The 19977-nt window shown below is 41.7% G+C and overlaps 1 protein-coding gene across 2 annotated transcripts in view; it reads right to left on the minus strand.

Moving 5' to 3' along the window:
* TENM1 (teneurin transmembrane protein 1) overlaps positions 1 to 19977 on the minus strand; it is a 759525-nt gene that overhangs the window by 103439 nt on the left and 636109 nt on the right. The window contains exons 22-24 of one of the 2 annotated variants that reach the window (XM_057314228.1): positions 17086 to 17229; positions 8468 to 8717; positions 501 to 521 (exon numbers count right to left, since the gene is read on the minus strand). In XM_057314228.1, coding sequence (XP_057170211.1) covers positions 501 to 521; positions 8468 to 8717; positions 17086 to 17229 — 415 coding nt within the window. The remainder of the gene's footprint in view (positions 1 to 500; positions 522 to 8467; positions 8718 to 17085; positions 17230 to 19977) is intronic. The other variant, XM_044391612.3, reaches the window with a different exon arrangement.

The raw sequence follows: 19977 nt of genomic DNA on the forward strand, positions 1-19977 counted from the left end.
TATTTCTTTTTGGTGGGAAGAAATCGAAACCATGAGGTCACACAAAGGGAAAGAGGAAAAACCTTATTCAGGAAGGTCATCGTGGTCACTGTCTCGTAATACGCTCGTCCACTGTATTTCTGGATCTGAGAAGATTGCCGCATCACCTCTCTTTCTACTGCAGCTTGAAAACACTGAATCTATTTGAACTTACAGACTCATCTGTGATATCACCTAAGGAAAACATAATGAGACTTAAGACTTTGCTTTCCCATGAAGTGCTGAACTGCCAGCTCTCACTTCTCTTGTTTTCTTTTTGATATAGTCTGATCCTTCAGCAAATTCCCACTTAGTGGAGCTCCCTTCTTTTGTCGGACACTTATCTGAATCCTAACTTCTAAATGTGCTTTCGCATTCCTTTCACCTTATTAAAAAGTAAAATCTCCCTGTTAGCCCGTTATTAGGAGGTGGCCTGTCAGGCAAGAAGGGGCATTAGGTAGCTGCCCGTGTGGTTTGCTTACCTATGTCTGGTATCTCTGTTTCTAGGGTGCACAAGGTTATCCACGAGTGGCAAGTAAAAACAAATAGAGAGTCATCAGTATCATTCAACAAGCCGAATCCAACCAGACACACCTAGTTCTAACTCAGTTTGTGGCTATTAGAGACTCCATGAGGATCATTTCGTCAGACGTACAAGCCAAAGTGGACCCAATCCCTCGGGCTTCTCCTCCTAAGATGGCGTCAGGGCGATTGAATATCTTGCCTGGTGGGTGGGTGGAGCTCGAAGGCAGTTTTTTCTCTCTGAACCATCTTCATCAGAACCACCTGGGTTCCTGCCACACGTGCAGTTTCCTGGGGTTCTCCCCACTATACTGAATCAGAACCTCGAGGAGGAAGTGGGGCCTGGGAATTTGATTTTTAATAAACTCAGCGATTTTGATACAGAATAAGGTTTAAGAATCACTGGATGAGGCTTTGAACAAGTAGCCACTGCAAAGATTCTGACCATTCCAGACTCTGTTTTGAAAGTCACTTTACCAAAATGTAAAATCAAGCCTTGTGAGCAATGGATATCCCAAATCTAGCCCAAAGGCATTTCTACGATCTCCGAGATAAGACAGAGACATGGCTTGTGTACAGTAGCACATTACTCAGCAATATTACAAAACTTAACAGAAGTATAAAGGTTTTCTCTTAGACCATGGCAGAATGTCCCTGGTGTCAAAATGGCTGCAACAAGATACCTTCAATAAAACTTCATGTGCATCAACTACCAGGGCTTTGCGTCTTCCGATGATCTATGCTCTAAGGGGGCAACTGGGGTCGGCAAGACAGATCCATCAGGTCAGAAGAAGCAGAACACTTTGGAGGCCCCTCATTGGTAAGCCTCTTGGCACAGGGTACTCTGGGACCTGGGATGAGGCTTCTCACATCGGGGACGCAGTCTGTGTACAAGCCCGACTTTGGGTCAAATCTGCCCAGAATTAAAAGGCTATAATCATCTGTGAAATACAGTCATTTTAATTTGAAAATCCTTTTAAACCTGGCCCTTTATGTCATTAAAAAAACATGAAGGTAACAAATCTTTTTATCTAAACTAGAAAATGTTCTTATTCTTCAGAATGCCAGGGAAGAAGAGAAGATACAGAATGATTTCATCTGAAGCTACCCGCTCCTACTGATTCAACTCTTTTTAAAGAAAATCTTTCTGGCATTTTACTAGTTGGGCCACAGGTCAGGATCCACTGACTTTTCTCTTTCCCTGGCCTGCCTCAAAAGGGTAGGCATCCTGTGGGTTGACACAAAAGGTCATAAAGGTAAGGCTGGAGCTCTGATTAAAAACCTGGCCTCGGGCATTTGGACCTCTTTTAGTTTCTTCACCACTAGACACTTGCTTGTTTTTGTGGCCTCTAAATTTGCAGGTGAGTGTGCTCCAGGCTGGCTCTAATCGTTCCCCGAAGGAAGTTTAGTTGTGCAAGTACTAGAAGGACCTCATTAAAACATAGCTTCATCCACAACAGATCCTCATGGTACAGAACCATTTGTGTGGCTACAAAGGGTTTTGAAATGGTGATGGCAAGGGGTGGGGAGGAGAGTGGTTTGACTTTCTTGCAGCTGCTTCTGATCCTGCCAATAATGTCAGTGTGAATTTGGAAAGATGTCCTGTACTATGCAGAGCAGCTTCTCTCATTAACATCTCAGAAGGAGGAAGTGAAAATGACGGAATTTATTTCCAGTGTGTGACCTTGTTCTGTCTCAGAATTACTTTTAGTTAAGGATTTAGGATTGAGCCACCACCAAAGTCAGTTCGCTGTCTAGCTAGCAGCTAACTACCTGCTGAGGTGCCAGTGTGAGCTCTTCACAAGTGCCTGGGCCCATCAGTAGGCACTGCCACCTGGCAACCGATGGACTTGAAGCTTGCCACGAGTTAGGAGGAGAAAGGAGTGGAATTGCAAATCTTTTCCGAGCAAGAAATGCTCCCCATGGTAGGGTCTTTAAGTCAATCTTGGATTTTCTCAGGATCAAGATGATTAGAAGGGCCATCTATTCTTTTTTAATTAAAAAAAAATTATTGAGATATAATTCACATACCATAAAATTCACCCTTCCAAAAAGTTCAATTCAGCAGTTTCTAGTACACTCAGAGAGTTGTGCCACCATCGTCATCATCCAATTCCAGAACATTTTCATCATCTCAGGAAGAAAGCCCATACCCCTTAGCAATCAATCCCTATTCCCAACCTGCCCCATGCCCAGGCAGTGATGAATCTGCTTTCTGTCTCTACGGATTTGCCTATTCTGGGTGGTTCGTATAAACAGACTCATAGAATATGTGCCCTTTTGTATCTGGCTTCTTTCACTTAGCATCGTATTCAACCCATTCCTTTTATACTTTCGTGAGGTGGGGGATGGAGAAAGAGAGAATATGCCCACTGTGGAGTTGCTGCCTGGTGACATGGCACTGGGAGATTGCCTGACCTGCTCTTTGGTGGCCGTAGCACTTTACTCGTTTCACATGCTATTCTCAGCTTCTTTCCTTACGCTTAGCCAGAAATATTTAATGTCCCAAAGCAGTCTTCCCTCCCTACTCATCTTTCCGTGGTATTCTTCCTTGGAAGACTGAGTTCCCACTCCTGCCATTCGCTGACTTCTTAGAGCTTCCAACCCCAGCAACCTTCACCTAAGACTCTCCTCCCTCATGCTCTGGCTCTGTCCCTTGCCCTTCTCACTTCTTACCTGTCTTGTGTTTTAGGGCCCTGCTTTCAGCTGGCACTTCCTCGGAAACCAATCCGACAAATGAATCCATGCCCAAGGACTAATGATGATTTTAGCTTGACGGGTCATTCTAACAGAGGTTCCTGTGTTGGGGACTCTTAGAGATGCAATGTCTCAACTCAAAGGAACAGATTTCTTAGAGTGGCACTTGGGCACTGTGGAAGGCCAGTGGAGATGTTTCTGGGTCAGGGGGAGGGAGCCGGTGAGTGCTGCCACTAATGCGTGAGCTCCCCCTGGTGAGGTCACCACCTAGTTCATCTACATGGAGCGTTCCTCTATCTGTTGTTCCTGTGCTGCTCACAAAAGGATGGTTCTTGGTCATTTCTCAGATATCTTCAGAGCTCTCCAAGTCCAGGTTCCATTTGTTCCATCAGCAGAGCGCTCTACAAGTGCCACTGCCCTTCCTCATGCTAACTGCCCCTAAGTGGGTGCTATTTCAGCTCTACTCGATCCCTAGTCAGTGACAAGAGTCAAGTCCTGAGAACGATGGAGGAAATATTAACCAGTCACTGTAAAAGAAACAGTAGAATCTCAAGAGAAATTTTTATGTCATATTGACATTTGTCGAGTCCAAACTACTCAAGGTACCAAGAAGCATTTGCCAGGCTCTGATTTTTCATCTTTCTTTCATTTTAAGGGAAGGATAATATAAATATCTGGAGAATATCAGCAACTTGAACAATAACAGCACGAGGTTTTTTTTTATAAAGAATAAATCATTTCCATTCATGCTTAATGGGTTTTCTAATAGACTCGTGAAACTAGAAGATGAGAGGGAAGCAAGGGGGCTGTTCATATTTGAATACTTGCAAAGCACTTGATATGGTGCCTCCTATTTTTACTTATATAATTATCCCTGTTAGTTTCAGAAAACTGAACCATGGCCCTGAGGTCATAATCCAAGGAAAAAGAAATGAAGTCATGATTGATGAGAAATAGTTGAAGGACTTGGGGATGTTTAGACTGAAGAACAGGAAGCTTAGGAAGCTATGACGTCTGTCTTTACACACGTGGAAATGTGTCAGATACAAGAGAGAAGTGGCTGCCATGCTGCTGCAGATGCTAACATTTGCCGCTACTGAACGGATGTTTTACGAAGGTAGATTTCAGTTCAGTTCAGTGTAAGGAAGGATTTTCTAAAAGAGCGCTCCAAAGATGCAATGGGCTGTCTAGAGGGGCATTTAAGTTGCCTGTTAACGGAAAGGGATCAAACAAAGTAGATGTGATCAAACGTCAGGCATGTAGTGGGTGCCATGTTGCACTGATACCTCCATGGACTTGTCTAACACTAAGCCCACAAATCTGTGATGTCCCTTTTGTGTTACCAAAATATGTGTGTGTATGAAATTTTAACGTGAGAAGCAAATCCACAGGGATAACGAGACCTAAACTATCTCATGTAGAAATGAACGTATCTTTACAAAAATCTTCAGAGAATGTATTTTTGAGATTCCCTTAGGTTTAACTACTTATATAATGATCTCTTAATCTTCCCTTCTTTATCATCTTACCTTAACTTCCCACTGGAAGAAAGGACTAAGATGTATATATGTGGATGAAATCTGCAGTAAACAGACAAAAGGGTACTTTATACTTAAGTAACAAGAAATAATACTGTTGCTCTTGCCATATTGCTAATGAGAACGACAGAACTGACTTTTCCTTACCCTCCCCATTCAGCCAATGGGGGGCCAGCTAGAGGAAATAAATGATTGGCAAACAACGAAAATGGAATTATTTCTGAGGTCAGCTGAAAGAAATTCAATTAGGGACAGTTTGGATCAGCACAGCCGAGGAAGGAAAAATCTATGGTCTTCCAATCTTTGAAATGCCAAGGGGCACCTGGAATTTTTCAGTGTGGCTCACTATGAAACAAGAGAATGGAAGAGAAGGAAATCTAGAAGGGCATCCAGTAGGAGCAAGCTTTATGTCAGAGCAAACAAAATGTCATCAAACTTTGGGTTGAGAACTACACATCTGTGAAACTTAAAAGAAGTTAAACCATAAAAGACATGTAAGAAGATGCTCAAATATTAACTTGAAGTCAATTTTATAGAGAGGTAGAGAACAGAGTGGTTAAGTTACATGATGAATAACCTTGACAGAGGGTCAAGATATGGAATGTTTTCTGTCCCTTTCTGTAATAACCTATTGACAACATTGCCCTTCCATTCACAGCTTTAAATGCAACCAATAACATAAAGACTATATTAGTCTGTGTTTCCAAGGAAACGGATGACTCAACCAAGTAAAATGACTAATACGCACTGGGGGGGAGGTGGCGGCAGCAATTAAATCAACTGATTTTAACAAAAAAAAAACCTGGTACAAAACAAAGTTTCTATCTATATGCAATAGAATCCATTGAACATTATGCTTCTTAAGATAGCAAAGGCTTATTATATCAACTTATTTCTCCCCAGGAAGTTTAAACCTGGAAGTCATAAAGCAAATATATAAATTCACCAATTACATGCCAAAGATGCAATGTACACAGTATAGGCTACTGAGCAAGCCAGACACTGTTCTTAAAAAAGGTGAATCTAATAAGAACTATTACTAGTGTCTGAGTAAACATGACAGATAATGTTTGCTGACACAAACTGGTTTGATGGTTTTGACTATAGGAAAATAGGGAGTTACCTATCAATTAGGTCAAAATGATCCTGTAAATTCAATCAGTTTATTTCTCTAATGGACAAGCACAGGAGTGTTAGAGTAGAGAAGAGAAAACTATTTTTTTCTTCCCTGAACCTAATGCAAAAGAGAACTACTTTTTTTTCTGCTTGAGCCTAATCCAGGGAATCATAACCATGAATCTACGAAAGGGGTAGGTTGCTGGCAGGCAGGGACATGCAGGAGAGAGGGGAAATATGGGACCCCTGAAAACACATGCACAATTTTGTGTGAACATGTTATTTTTTCTCCCCTGGGGAGAGGGCCCACAGCCCTCCTTAGATTCTGAAAGGGGCCTGAGAGGATGTAAGCTCAGAAGAGCTAGCTAGAGAGAGTCAGGCTAAGTGAGAGAGCCTGGGTGTGTGAGCTCATGGCGTGTGCTTGCCTATGTGTTTGAAGAGCTGTGACAATGTGAGAGAACAGTACTGTGGAGGAAGAATGAATAGAGGGATGGGACAATACTTCACACTGCCAGAAATGGATTTTTCTTTATATCGAGAAAATCACTTTGCAATTGGGGTCCAAGTTACGCTATTTTACTCTTTGAATGTCTTTGTGTTGAAGGTCATAAGGTACTTTGGACCAAAATGCAAATTTGTGAACTGTTAAGGGTCCCTGAGCAAAGGAGAACGTCATCAGTGAATGAAAATTGTCCCACCTTTGGTAAATTTGCATTTAAATCACAAAGGAAAGGACTAAACTTAGCTGGGTTTTCTTTTTAGTAAGATTATTAGTCTTAGTATTTGTTTTTCTCGCTAATCTTATGGTTTTTTCCTTTGAGGAGTTAGCTACACAGGGCTAGCTATACAGGCTTTACAGGGTTAGCGAGGTCTCTGTCTACCTGACAGCTAATATCTGCATGACTAGAAACATTCGGATGGTGAATGAATCGTTCAGCACTCCAACAATGTTTGGCATCATGTAGACGGAGCAGCCCTAGGATTTTGAAAACAATGTTGAATGTTGTAGAAATCATTTCTAAATCCGGGCATACAACCATCTTGGTCGTATCTTCCTCGTTGACTTTCCTGTAAGTAGGTGCCCAAAGAGATATGCTGCTGGAAATGACAAGTCCCTATGAGGTGTGATATCCTAAGGTACGTGAACATTTGATTAGGGCAGGGTGCTATGACTTAGTACCTCTCTAGACTCTCTAGATGTGCTTTATCTTCATAAAATCTTAATGTTCCAGTCTATTTTTTTTATCAGTCAAGGAATTTAACAGCTTTCTTCTCTATGACAGTGTTTGCAATTATAATTAAGAAACATATTAAAATTGGAATAAATTAATGTGAAAAATAGATGGGGGCTTGGGACTGGAAGATGTCCCCAGCTAGGTGTGAAGGACTAACTCAGTCTGAGTAAAAGGATGTAGATTCCAAAGCAAGCCTGAGAATCTGGAAAATTTCAAGGAATGTCCTCATGAATTCAAATCTCCATGCTTGTGTGAACATAATGTTAAATGGAAATGACCCAAGACTTCTCATGTGTTTTGACTGGCCTTGCTATTGCTCCATCAATGTCTCTGTTCTCCCAGTCACTATTTTTGGTCACTATCTTTTAAGACAGTGAAGTGATGCCTGAGGCAACAATTGTTTTATGGACTAGTTTATAGGACGGCATCAAAATCTTCTGGAACAGAGAGAAACTTTCAGCCTAAAGTTCCCAAGGTATGTGTCAGGGATAAAGCTGCCATAACCAGTTGGAGGGAAGACTCTATCGATTTACCCAGGACAGAGGAAATAGGTCTGTCTACCTCACTGGAACGGGAGGGGATGCTTCCCTTTTCTAGGACTCCAGAAGGCATATATTTGTATCTTGTAGCCTCAGAAAAGGAGAAATAAAGCTGATCAAGCCATAGTCTATTTAGTTGTAATCTTTGTGTAACTTCAGAACATGGAATACCAGAAGGTATGAATTCCTTTCAAAAGGTGTCAAAATACTTTATACTCTTAAGAAAATTCCTAGAACAGAGTGAGAAAGTCTAACGATGAATGCTTTCATCTTTTTTTTCCCCCAATGGAACAGAGCTTTTAAGTGTAAAAAACGAGTTCTTCCTTCCTTATCAGGGCACACAAACACAGACTTCCATTTTCTTTTTTATGAAGTGACCACTTCAAAAGATTGAACCTGGAGAACCTAGAAAATGTAGGCTTTTGGATCTGGCATTACCTCTACCTGCTAGAATGAAATAGATATTTTTGATCAGTCTTCGTTGTGACCAGCAGAGGTTGAGTGACTTACCTGACCACCTGGAAGTACTGAGATCCATGTCAGTGATGGCAATGCCCACAGGGAAGGCCACACATACAGGGATGTCAACACTTCCTGGGTATCCAAAGGAGTGCTCAAAGTCCTTTAAGTAAGAGTGGCCATGTTGACCTATGTCCTTTGTCCCTATTCCTGCATCTCAGCTCAGGGCTACAATATGGGCAACTGCAATTTCTGCTCTTTCTGGCAATGTCTTTCTCTTCATGTTATTGCATTCTTGCCTTTTCCTCATCCACTAAGGAAACAGAGATTAGAGGAGACTTACCTTAATTCCAAAATACTAACGGAGTTTCCCGAGGGAAATATTCGTCTTACAAAATTAAAGTCGCCAACATACACACTACCATCAGGGCCAGAAGCTAAGGCAACAGGAGCAAAGAGTTTGTTGTTGTGAGCTGGGCCATTGCAGTTGGTACAGGCTACACTCCGCTGGTGTCCATTACCCATTATGGTTGATATGACTGGGGGCTGCTGGGAAATGAACATATTTTCTCCATTCCCTTTATGTATGATTCCTAGATTCAACAAAGAAAAAAAGAGAATAAAAAAAAAAAAACCAATTACCACACAGTATTCTCGGCAACATTTTAATCTCTCTCTTATTATTCAAAGCAGTATCGAGATTTGGCCTGGCATAAAAGAACCTGAGAGTGAAGCACACAGCCTGTAGTTTTAACTGCACAGCCACAACGAACAGCAGCGTAACACTTGGCCTCAGTCTGTCTACCTGGGATATGGGTTAGCACATCCAGGCCCTTTAGTGCTGATTCTAAATGCCTCAATAAAGCATTTGATGACTAACTTCCAATGATCTCGGGTTCACTTTGGGCTCTGTGAATCATCTGGGGCTAATTTTTCATCTCTGGCTGACTTTCTCCTGATGCCCTGCACACACTTGTCTGACTTCAAATTACCCTCACTGTGCAACTGACTGGTTCCTGAAAAGGAAGTATCAGTCAATTTTAATATTAACCTTAGCAAAACACCATCAGGAAGGTAATCTACTTCTGTGAAAAGAAAAAAATCATACTGCTAGAAAGTACTTCAAAGATATAAGAAAGGAACTTGAATTTTCCACTCTTTTGGACCATATCTCACTATCATCAGTGCAGGAAATAGAGATACTGACTTATGAAAATGCTGGAAAATACTGTGCAGGCATCCTCTTTGGGCAATCTCATCCATTCTCAGAGTTTTCACTCGTATCGCTATATGCTGAAACCTTCTCCTGTCCAGAGTTGGCACCTGCCCTGCAATTTCCTGCTCCATCGCTCCACTCGGATGCCTAGCAGGCCCCTCAAACTCAACAGGTGTAAAAGGGAACTCTATTTTTCTGCGTCCCTACCAAACCCTGCTCTTCCTCCTGCGCTGCCTACTCATCGTAGGAGTGGTACTGCCACGCACGTGTTCACCCAAGTTGGAAATGTGGGCGTGACCGCGGCTCTTCTTTTCCTCATTCGCTACACCTAATTCATTATGAAACCCATTTTGAGTCTATCTCCTAAAACATGCTGAGCCAGTTTTGTCACCTCCATTCCTACCACTACTGCCTTGGTTCAGTGTTTCTTCACTTCTTGGTCTCCCGGTCTCCACGCATACCTATCTCCAAACCATCTCCCCCTCCGCCCCGCCCAACTCTTGCCATTGAGATTGTTTTAGTGTGTGGCTTAGAATTTTTCAAGAGCTCCATATCCTCTGTAGGATAAGGTGCACATTTCCTATTATTAAGGCATACAGAGTCCTTCATGACTTGAGCATTGCCTAGTCTCATCATCCTCTTATTTGTGTCTTGACCTCCTATGACAGTGAACCATTTACAATTACTTTTACATTCTTCCATTCCGTTCTGCTTTTGTATGTGCCCTTCCCTCTGTCTTGAAAGCCCTCCTCATCTTGTCTGCTTGGGGAACTCTTACCTATCCTTCAAAGCTCAGCTCAATTTTTCCCCAGTGCTCTGTCCAGGCAGAATGAGTTACTCCCTCTTCTTTGTGCCCACGGTTTGTTCTCCATAGCTCCGTTATAACACCAAGTATGTTGTATGGTACAGTTTTCACTGCTTCTCTATCTTTCCCACTAGAACATGGGCTCCATGAAGACAGACCTTCTGTCTTACTCTTTTCTGCATTTTAGTGCCAATCCCTGAGGCCAAGTCATTATAAGAGCTCAGTAAATGTTCAAAATAGGCTTTGAGTCTTGTAGTTTCCTTGTCCAAATCCCAGTGATTTTGCAAACCTGCTGAACCTGGGCAGAAAATCTAAGGAACAAGGACTGCTGTGCTCCAGTCTGCTCACAAGGGGCCTGGGCAGGTAAAACATCCATGTTGTGAGAAGACATGCCAACGTGTCGGACGGAAGTCACTGACGGCAAATGAATGAATACAGTAATCTTGTAGAGTCTTCTTTTTTTCTCCCGTGATCCCTGCTATCTATCTCCTTGGATTGCCTGTTACCCTCCCTAAACATTTTCTGAAATGTCTTCCTCAGTTTTCTTTCAACTTTTGGTCCCACGGTCCTACAACAGACACCAGTGATCAATCTGAAACAGGAATGGTGCTGGCCAAAATAAATAAGAGGGTAAAACACGCACAAGACCGTAACACCAAATATGTGCTTGGAAGGGCCTCCAGGCAACAAACCCCACATGTCATACAGCCTTCGCATTTCAAGTCTAGGTATTCCGACTCTCCCTCCCAAGGTGATTTCTGGCTATTTTTTCAACATACGATCTGCAGGGGCAGCTATGAGTTGATGCCCCAACAAATTGGTCTTTTATGGCAGAACTGTGAGATAGCTCGAGGATCACTACTTTCTTATTAATTTTATTAATAACTTTATTAGGCAGTAAAAAAATTTGTCAGATTTCGAACAGTTAATTAAGTAAGATCAATAGGACTGAACTTCATTTCCCAAAAAACACTTAATTGCAGTGCAATCAACACTATAGTTTAAATGAATTGGGAGGAAGTGAATGAGAACTGGGATGATGGTCATACAACGTCATCGAAAAGAAACCTCCTGATGATCACAAACTGAATATCCTACCAATGAGACTATGATATGTTTTCGAACAAATGAGGAAACCAACTGTTTAGCATGTCTGTATTTCAGCAATGCATTATAGGGTATATCATTCAAAAATATGTCCAATTATTGGCTTGGAAATACCAGATTTGCTATTAACATCTATTTTCACAGGTAGATCTCCATCTTTTTTATATCAGTATAACGGTATAGTTAACAATTACCTTCAAAATGACATGTTATTAGGCTCCTGGCAATTTAAAAACTAAAGATGGCTATACTAAACCATTCTTCTAAGCCTGCAATTCTAAAACTCCCCTTTTCTATTAGAAAGCCCAGCACTCCATCAAAGAAGAAGAATGATTAAAGGAAGTAAAACATAAGGCAATGTACTTTCTGATTACATCTCAACAATTGATGTCTTGCTTTCATGCAAGGTACTAAAGTGCCCGTGTACTGAAATTACCATTCCTGTTTAAAGCTGAAGCAATCAAAACAAAAATGGGCAAACCCCTTTTGTATTGCCCTGGAAAAATAGATCATTTTGAAGGGTGTTTTTGTTGTTTCAAGAATCTGTTTAACCTTCCATTACATAGAACCGGGGCATACCATCTAGCAACAATGATTTAACACCAATTCTTCTGCAAAAGGTTGTTTGGAAAATATTTTGTTTATGTTCCTGGAAATCTTGATCAATTACTGCTGCCTCCCTTCCAGTTTATTCTGCCACACATGCTCATTTTGAAAACAGGATCAAATGATCCTAGGACAACGCACATTATTTATATGAAGGCCAACTTCCTGCTACGGATTGGGTGTCTTGTTGACAGTCAACAAAGAAACCCTACGGAGTGGCGCCTACTGTGCATTTTCTCCCTTAAGTTTGCCTTTTCTCTGCCAAAAAGCCAGGTCTGTTGTATAAGTTAAGCATACTTTTAAACGCACTACTCATACCCTCCTGCTACCTTGCTCAGAACTTCTTTTGAAGCTTATAAATAAGTTTGAAATAAAAATTCCCCTCGGAAGCCAGTGGGTGGTGCTTTATGCTGATTTCAAAGAAGAAACCATTTTTCAGACTTATGAACAACGAGGGACACAATACATATTTCTCTTAGGACTTGACTGAGAGGATATAAACACAAACTGGGAGATATGCCAGTGTGATCCATGGGAATTTACTTCCCCTCCCAGTAAAGCCATTTGTCGACAAACTACTGGCCTATTTTGGAGGCTAAGTTAAAAGAAATTCTTTATCCATTTCAGTCAGATGACGATATCCAATTAGTACCCTGGATTGTTTTCTCTAATAATTTTTTAACACCCAACTGGGAGGACACACTAGGACATATGTTTGAGACAAAGATACACTATAACAAATAGCTTATCTCTGTAACAGATGATTCATGTACACATTTTTATTCCTCATAATTTTAAAGAACTGATTTCTCTTAAAAGATAAGGCTATGTACTCTCTGTAATCACTAAGAAGATGTATTTTGAAGGAATAATATTGAAAAACACAAGTTCCTGGTATTTTTTTTTAATCTCGGAAAGTAGAAACCATTTATATATATCAGGTATGATATTTGGAAACAATTCTCCGCAACCAATGGTTAATTGTCAGGTAAATACAATTGCTGCAACTAAAATGACAAATGGTCTGAAAACACTGCCTTCTAGAAACTACCCACTGCATAATGATTTTGGAACCAAAGAAAAACTGAAGAAGTGAATGGCAGCAGACATCCAATCTAATTACAGGTGTCTTTTTAACCAGTGAGAGGAAATTGGGGGAAGATAGATTCTTGTTTCTAATCTGCCATCTGTCTCAGATCAAAAAAGCAGGGTGCCTGAAGAGTTAGGCTTTTTCCAGAAAGAAGCGGAGTGGGGGAATTTGGAAAGACGGTCGCTCTTGCCTTAATCAGTCAGAAAAGACTGTCTGACCTGAGGGGGAAAGAGCATTGCTTTCTAAATTGGTCTTCTCAAAGCTGCTCCTTCACACTTATCATTCCTGCTTCTAAAACTGCCTTTGTGGGTGGGATTTAGACTTCGAAAACATCCCAAGAGAGGTGTTCGTGTCCAAGGTCTGGCTGAAAGGCAGTGGCAGAGCTGGCTTCAGATCTGTTGCCTGGCAAGTGTGACAAGTTCTTGGTTAGAAATACAACGTGCCTACAAATGAGAAGATACAATGAACAAATGTTCCTTTAAAAAAAAAACTATCTAAAATAAGGTTTCTTTCTCAGAATAAAATTCTCAGGAGACAGCAGATTTAGTGGGTCTGGGGTGAGCACAAGGGATCCTTTTGGGGTGACAACAATATTCTAAAACTGTTGTGCTGCTGGATGCACAACTCTACAATTTACTAAAAATCATTGACGTGTACTTGTAAAGTGGGTGAGTTGTATGGTGTATAAATTATACTTCAAAAAAGGTGTTAAAAAGATTCTCAGGAAGAACTCAGTACCAATTGCCTAAAAACTGATTACTGGCGAAGTAGGGGTGGAGAGAACACATCTGTGGAAATCAGAGGGGGCCCCAAAGCCAACTTCCTCAATGGCTCCCCTCTGTTCTGAATTTCTAAGCCTGTGTGAAGCAAATGGTAAGAGGACACAGGGCTGGGAGCACACAGCTGGGGGCTGGTTCGATTGAGGTCATTTCCCACTTTGTGCTTAATGTCAATGACAGGCATTTGAAAGAGACAATCCATACAAGCCAATAAAAGTGAGGGGAAAAGAAACGGCTGCTTAAAATGTCAAACTCTTTCAAATCAAAACAAAAAACCTCATAATTTAATAAGTGGTATCTGCCCTTTCGTTTTTGTACTTTTAAAACTGTGATTCTCCTTTTGACAACAGAAAAAAGTTGACATTTTATATCTGTGCCTGAATCTTTGCTTTTTAAAAAAACAAACAATTTGAAATGGAATTTAAAATGTTCCTTGAAAGAGGGGAAGGAAGGATAATGAAGGCACATGGCAATGGACTCACTCATTTACCTTCGGGGTACCCCCCGGGACTATGGTAGGTGGTGTGCCGTGGTTGAAGCAAACCTGGTTAGCTTTGCCAATCAAAATTTCCTAGCCTGTGTGGCTGGTTGACTCAGGCTGACTCAACGATGGTGCAAACAAAGTAAGATCTAAGTGTGATTATAAAATGGATCTCTTAGCCTTGGTCAGTTCATGGCCTTACGAGATAACCTGACCTTAGCCAGCTGTTTCATAAAGGTCAGATGCAGACAAGGACGGCTGGATGGAAGAGTGTAACTGTCTTAAGACAGTCACATCCCCAGTCCTGGAGAAATAACCCAAAGTCCATGTTCTACTAAAGGGTGCTCAGAGTCTGCCTCTTTGGATGAAAAGAATACGATTTTGCGGGGCGCCTGGGTGGCTCAGTCATTAAGCGTCTGCCTTCGGCTCAGGGCGTGATCCCAGGGTCCTGGGATCGAGCCCCACATCAGGCTCCCTGCTGGGAGCCTGCTTCTTCCTCTCCCACTCCCCCTGCTTGTGTTCTCTCACTGGCTGTCTCTCTCTGTCAAATAAATAAATAAAATCTTAAAAAAAAAGAATGCAATTTTGCAATGAAAACTTCCCAGTAGATGTTCAGAAGAAAGCTGGATGGGAACACCAATGACCGACTCCCCAGTAGGACCCACGAGGTGGAGGAACTTGGATGAAGCATTTACAACCAGGGTAGTGAGATCAGTTTGTCTGAGAGACGCATGGGCTCAAGGGCCACCTGTGGTTCCGTCTCCTGGTTTAGTTAACATGTAAATTACAAACTAGGAGAAAGTGACAGGAGGAAGGGTGGTTTGAAGAAGGCAAAGATGGAAGATGACAGTGTCGGGTTCTCTGCCTTTTCCTCTTTTCCTAAGTCCAGGACTTAGGAAACTTAAAACTAAGTGAAGTCCAGGACTGCCCTCTTTCCTTAGATTCTTTCACTTCTCCTGTCTCCCTCCTACCTCTTCTTTTTCACCTATTACTGTTCCTTGATCCAGTTCCTAGCCTCTCACTGGATCTACTGACATTTATGTGGACAAACAACTGTGGCAGAGAGAAAAAGCACACGGCTCTAGCCACTTATGAACGGTGCAACATTGGGGAAATTCACGTGACCGTGTAAGCCTCCGATTCTTGGTCTTTTAAATGGGATTAATGCCACGCTGCAGGGTTGTTGTATTTAAAATGGGACAGAGGTCACCAAAGCCTTTTGAAAACTATATCACATGGATGATTCAACAATCCTAAGGTGCATATTTTGCTTCACATTTTTAACATCTCTGAAATAAGTATGTGTCTTGCAATTAATGCATGTCATAGTTTAATTGGCAGCATTTTCCATAAAATTGTGGCATAACTGATGGAGTCTTAGATTATATAAAACATATTCTACTTTTTAAAAGTCGGTTAGTGTCAGATACACTGGTTAATTACTTGGGATAGAGCAATGATGATAGAGGATTCTTAAAAGCCAGTTTCACAGAACTTTGTGGTGAAGAGGTCTCACTATACTAGCACTAATTTGAAATCAGATTATTGTATTTGAAAAGAAATATACTAATATTGGCCATCTCTAGGTCGTGGACTTACAGGTAATTTTTTCTTTGTACTTTTCCAAGTTTTCCGCATCAAATATGTGTTGCAGGTGTGTGATACATATACATAGCACTATGTATGTGTGTATATATATTGCATTAAGAAAATAGTATTAATAAATATTTTAAAAGCTTCTTACGTACAAAGAAATGGGCACCCTTTTTTTTTTTTAAGATTTTATTTATTTCTGTGACAGAGAGACAGCCAGCGAGAGAGGGAACACAGCAGGCGAGTGAGAGAGGAAGAAGCAGGCTCCCAGCGGAGAAGCCCGATGTGGGACTCCATCCCGGAACGCCAGGATCACGCCCTGAGCCGAAGGCAGACGCTTTAACGACTGCGCTACCCAGGCGCCCCAAGAAATGGGCACTCTTGACCATGAAATGGACTATTATTCTTGAGGGAAACTTGGCAGTATGGATGAAAAGCCTTAAAAACATGTACATCTTTCCCTTTACATGAGATGCTTAAGCTATGCAAATTCATAGAGACAGAAAGTAGAATAGGAGCTGGGGGAGGAGGAATGGGGAGTTATTGTTTAATGGGTACAGATTTTCTCTTTGGGATGATGGAAACATTCTGGAAATGGACAATGGTGATGGTTGTACAACATTGTGAATGTACTTAATGTCACTGAACTGTGCACTTAGCAATGGTCAAAGCAGTAAACTTTGTTACAGCTCTTTTACCACAATTTAAAAAACTTCCACTGCAGGGTGCCTGGGTGGTTCAGTTGGTTAAGCGTCTGACTCTGGATTTCTGCCCCGGTCATGATCTTCAGGTCATGAGATCGAGCCTTGGGGTGGGCTCTGTGCTCTTGCAGCCTGCATAAGATTCTCTCTCCCTCTCCCTCTGCCCCCACCCCTGCTCTAGCGTGCACCTGTGCTCTCTCTAAAAAAAAAAAAAAAAATCCACTGCATGACTAGAAACATTTATTAAACCATTCTCCTATTACTAGACATTTAGGTTTTCCCCAAATCTTTAAAAATTAAAAATAAGATTGTGATTTAAAAACTGTATATCCTTGGGGCGCCTGGGTGGCTCAGTTGGTTAAGCTCCAGACTCTTGTTTTCAGCTCAGGTCATGATCTCAGGGTCGTGACATGGAAGCCCCCCATCGGGCTCCATGCTCAGCATGGAGTCTGCTTCAGATTCTCTCTCCCTCTCCTTCTGCTCCTCCCACCCCCTAAAATAAATAGATAAACAAAATCTTTCAAACACTAAAAATTAAAATTATATATTCTTTGAAACTAAACTAAAATAAAAAGCTGCTTACCACTCTGAGGATTCAAAATATGATGCTTATTCAATGACCAGCCTCCTAGGTTAGAAGCATCCATCTCAAAGCCTTGTAAGATGACTGTCCTTTTCTCCCAGAGAATAAAGTCCGGGCACGTTTCATATTCATATCCCACAGATACTGCAAACAAAGAGTTAATAACACATTAGAACATCTTAAAATATTTCCTTCATTTTTACACTGGTTGATAATTCTGTGGATATTGCATTTGCTACTGAATTCTGATGTGGGCTGAAACTTGACTCAAGTGCCTTCCACCTCACACACTACAGCAGAGCACCTAGCAGAGCACTGGCATCCAGAAGTGATCATCAGTCAGTGCGTCCTGGGTACGTACTGGGATGAAGGAGTGCGTGCTTGCTGTCAGGAGTACGGACCATATGTTTACGGACATTAAGCTTTCGGCTTTGGGGTTGGGGGCTGTGCTGTAAAACTGAAGAAACAAGCTCTCTGAAGGCTTAAGCTATGCTGATAGAATTTCTTTCTTTACTTTTCCAGGAGAGGCACAGGGAGGGCTGGTTTATGTCCCCAGAGTGCAAAATGCACTCAGGAAGCTGGTTTCGGAGTACTGGGTCACTTGTACAACAACTGACGACACATGAGACTAATACAAATCGATTTGCCCAATTTATATTTTCTTTTGTGCTAACTGGCCTTTCGTTTGCCAAGAAGTCTGAGTTTGCTTAGAGCGCGGCAAGTGTAAATTCCACCTTGTGCACATTATATGTTGGTTTCTGCACAGAGCTAACCAATGGGATATCACCCAACATTTGGCCTCAACTCTTCTGAAGCACAGATGTTGTGCATTAAACTTGGAACCCTGGAACGCCACTAAAACGGGAAGTGCGAAACGAGGTAGCATGGGCGCTTATGCTCTACTGAAATGTGTCTAGTTCAAGTATACCAAACCCCAGCCATTTTCTCAGCTGCTAAACCTGCTTACCTGTTGGAACCCCGGATTCCCGATTCTTGAATTTAAAATGCTTTCTGTCCTCATAATGTTCTAAGCCTGAGAGTATTGGCTCATGACACTGCATACCCCGAAGCTGCTTCCCCCCTTTCTGGCAGCTTCAAATATCCCTAGCTAGTAGTTGGCCATGGCTTATCCAGTTTCTGTCTCTACCTGAGTCTTTAGATGCCCCTGGAGAACTCATTTCTCCTTTTGTCATTTGGTTATGAAAACTGGTAGTGAAAATGTGTCCTTAAACAATGCCAGAACGATAGGTCCTAAGATGAAAAATTAAAGCAAACTAGTTTTGGGTTTTGGCATTGGGTGAAGGGAAAAGATGGTAATTTTAGTCGAACTGATATATATGTGCATGTGTGTGTATGAGCATATGCACAGATAAGCCAAAAAGTCCTTATGATTATGAATATACAACTCTTTTGCATTGTGGATCATCTGTGGCCAATTTTAAATCACAGGTTGGCTTCTTTTTGTCCTGTGCTCCACTAAAGCTTTAATAGGGATCTTACAGGGCTATCTTCACTGGCTGTGTGACCTGTGCAGTCGCGCAGGGGCCCATGCTCTGAAGGGGCCCACACTTTGTTTAATGTTCTGCTGCCACTGCCTTGAAATCCTTAATAATTTTTTAACACAAGGTTCTGTATTTTCATTTAACACTGGGCCCTGCAAATTATGTAGCTGGTCCTGATGGGGATGCCCTTCTACCCTGCCATCAGCTGGTGAAGACTCATGGAATGCAAACTCATTTTATTATTAGCCCTAACCAAGCATTATTAGCAAGGGAGATCAATGGGGAGTGGGAAAGACTAATCATAAAATGGAAATAATTTCTCAATGGAAATTAGTTCGGGATCATCCTGTGTCAATGCTGTTCTTTATTAAGGTGGATGGAAACAGAATTTCAGTGATGGAAAAGGGTCTCAAAGGTATTTTAGTTTGGGTTACAGTCACCGGTGTCAACAATCTCCTGGATATCTTGTCATGGCCCCCAGTGCTTGCTAAACAACTCTGGTAGAGTGGAAAGAGTTGGTTTTAGTGCTAGAGTCAGAAAAGACTTCAACTTTTGGGTCCGCCATTAACTAGCTGTTTGGTGTCAGGCGAATTATTCTGCATCTCTGAGAATCATGTTCTTCTCTGGTAAGAAAGTCAGGGCGGGGGAGGATGGACTAGAACTGATGATTTTTAGACCCTCTTGGGTCAGGGAACCTTTTATTATGAATTTGATAAAAGTTAAAAATCTTCCTAGAAAGATGCGGATGAGAGGTGCCTGGGTGGCTTAGGTCATGATCCCAGGGTCCTGGGATCGAGCGCCGAGTCAGGCTTCTCTGCTCAGCACGGAGTCTGCTTCTCCCACTCCCGCTCCCTCTCCCTCTGCCCCTCCCCTGCTTGTGCTCTCTCTCAAATAAATAGATAAAATCTTAAAAAAAAAAGAAAAATGCAGACACAAACAAAATTTTGTATATAATTCTAGGAGGTTCACTGACTTCCTGAAATCCAAATAGAGATCTCAGATGAAAGACTTTTGCACTAGGTAATTTTTACAGTGCCCCTTGAGCGCTAACACTCTGTGATTCCAAAGTTCATTCTTTCAAGATTGTGTTTGATCGATTCTGGTTGGGGATTTAAACCCAAAAGCCGAAGAGAGCACCGGATCTCATGTTGGTAAAATCAGGTGGTGAGAAAGCATACTTAGGGCCATGTTGGTATGTCGAGTAACACGGTTTCTGCTTCTCTTGCCAACATTTAAAAGTCTTGATTAATAAATAATCACAGCGACAATTACAAGTTCCCTGAAAGCCATCATCTCCTTCCCTACCATTGTCAGGATCTGCTTTTTGTACATTGCAAGCCTGGTGAGCTCCCCTAGAATCCTCTCTCCGGAAGGTGATTATGCAGTTTTG

Source organism: Ursus arctos, chromosome X (genome assembly GCF_023065955.2).
Source record: "Ursus arctos isolate Adak ecotype North America chromosome X, UrsArc2.0, whole genome shotgun sequence".
Lineage (NCBI taxonomy): Eukaryota > Metazoa > Chordata > Mammalia > Carnivora > Ursidae > Ursus > Ursus arctos.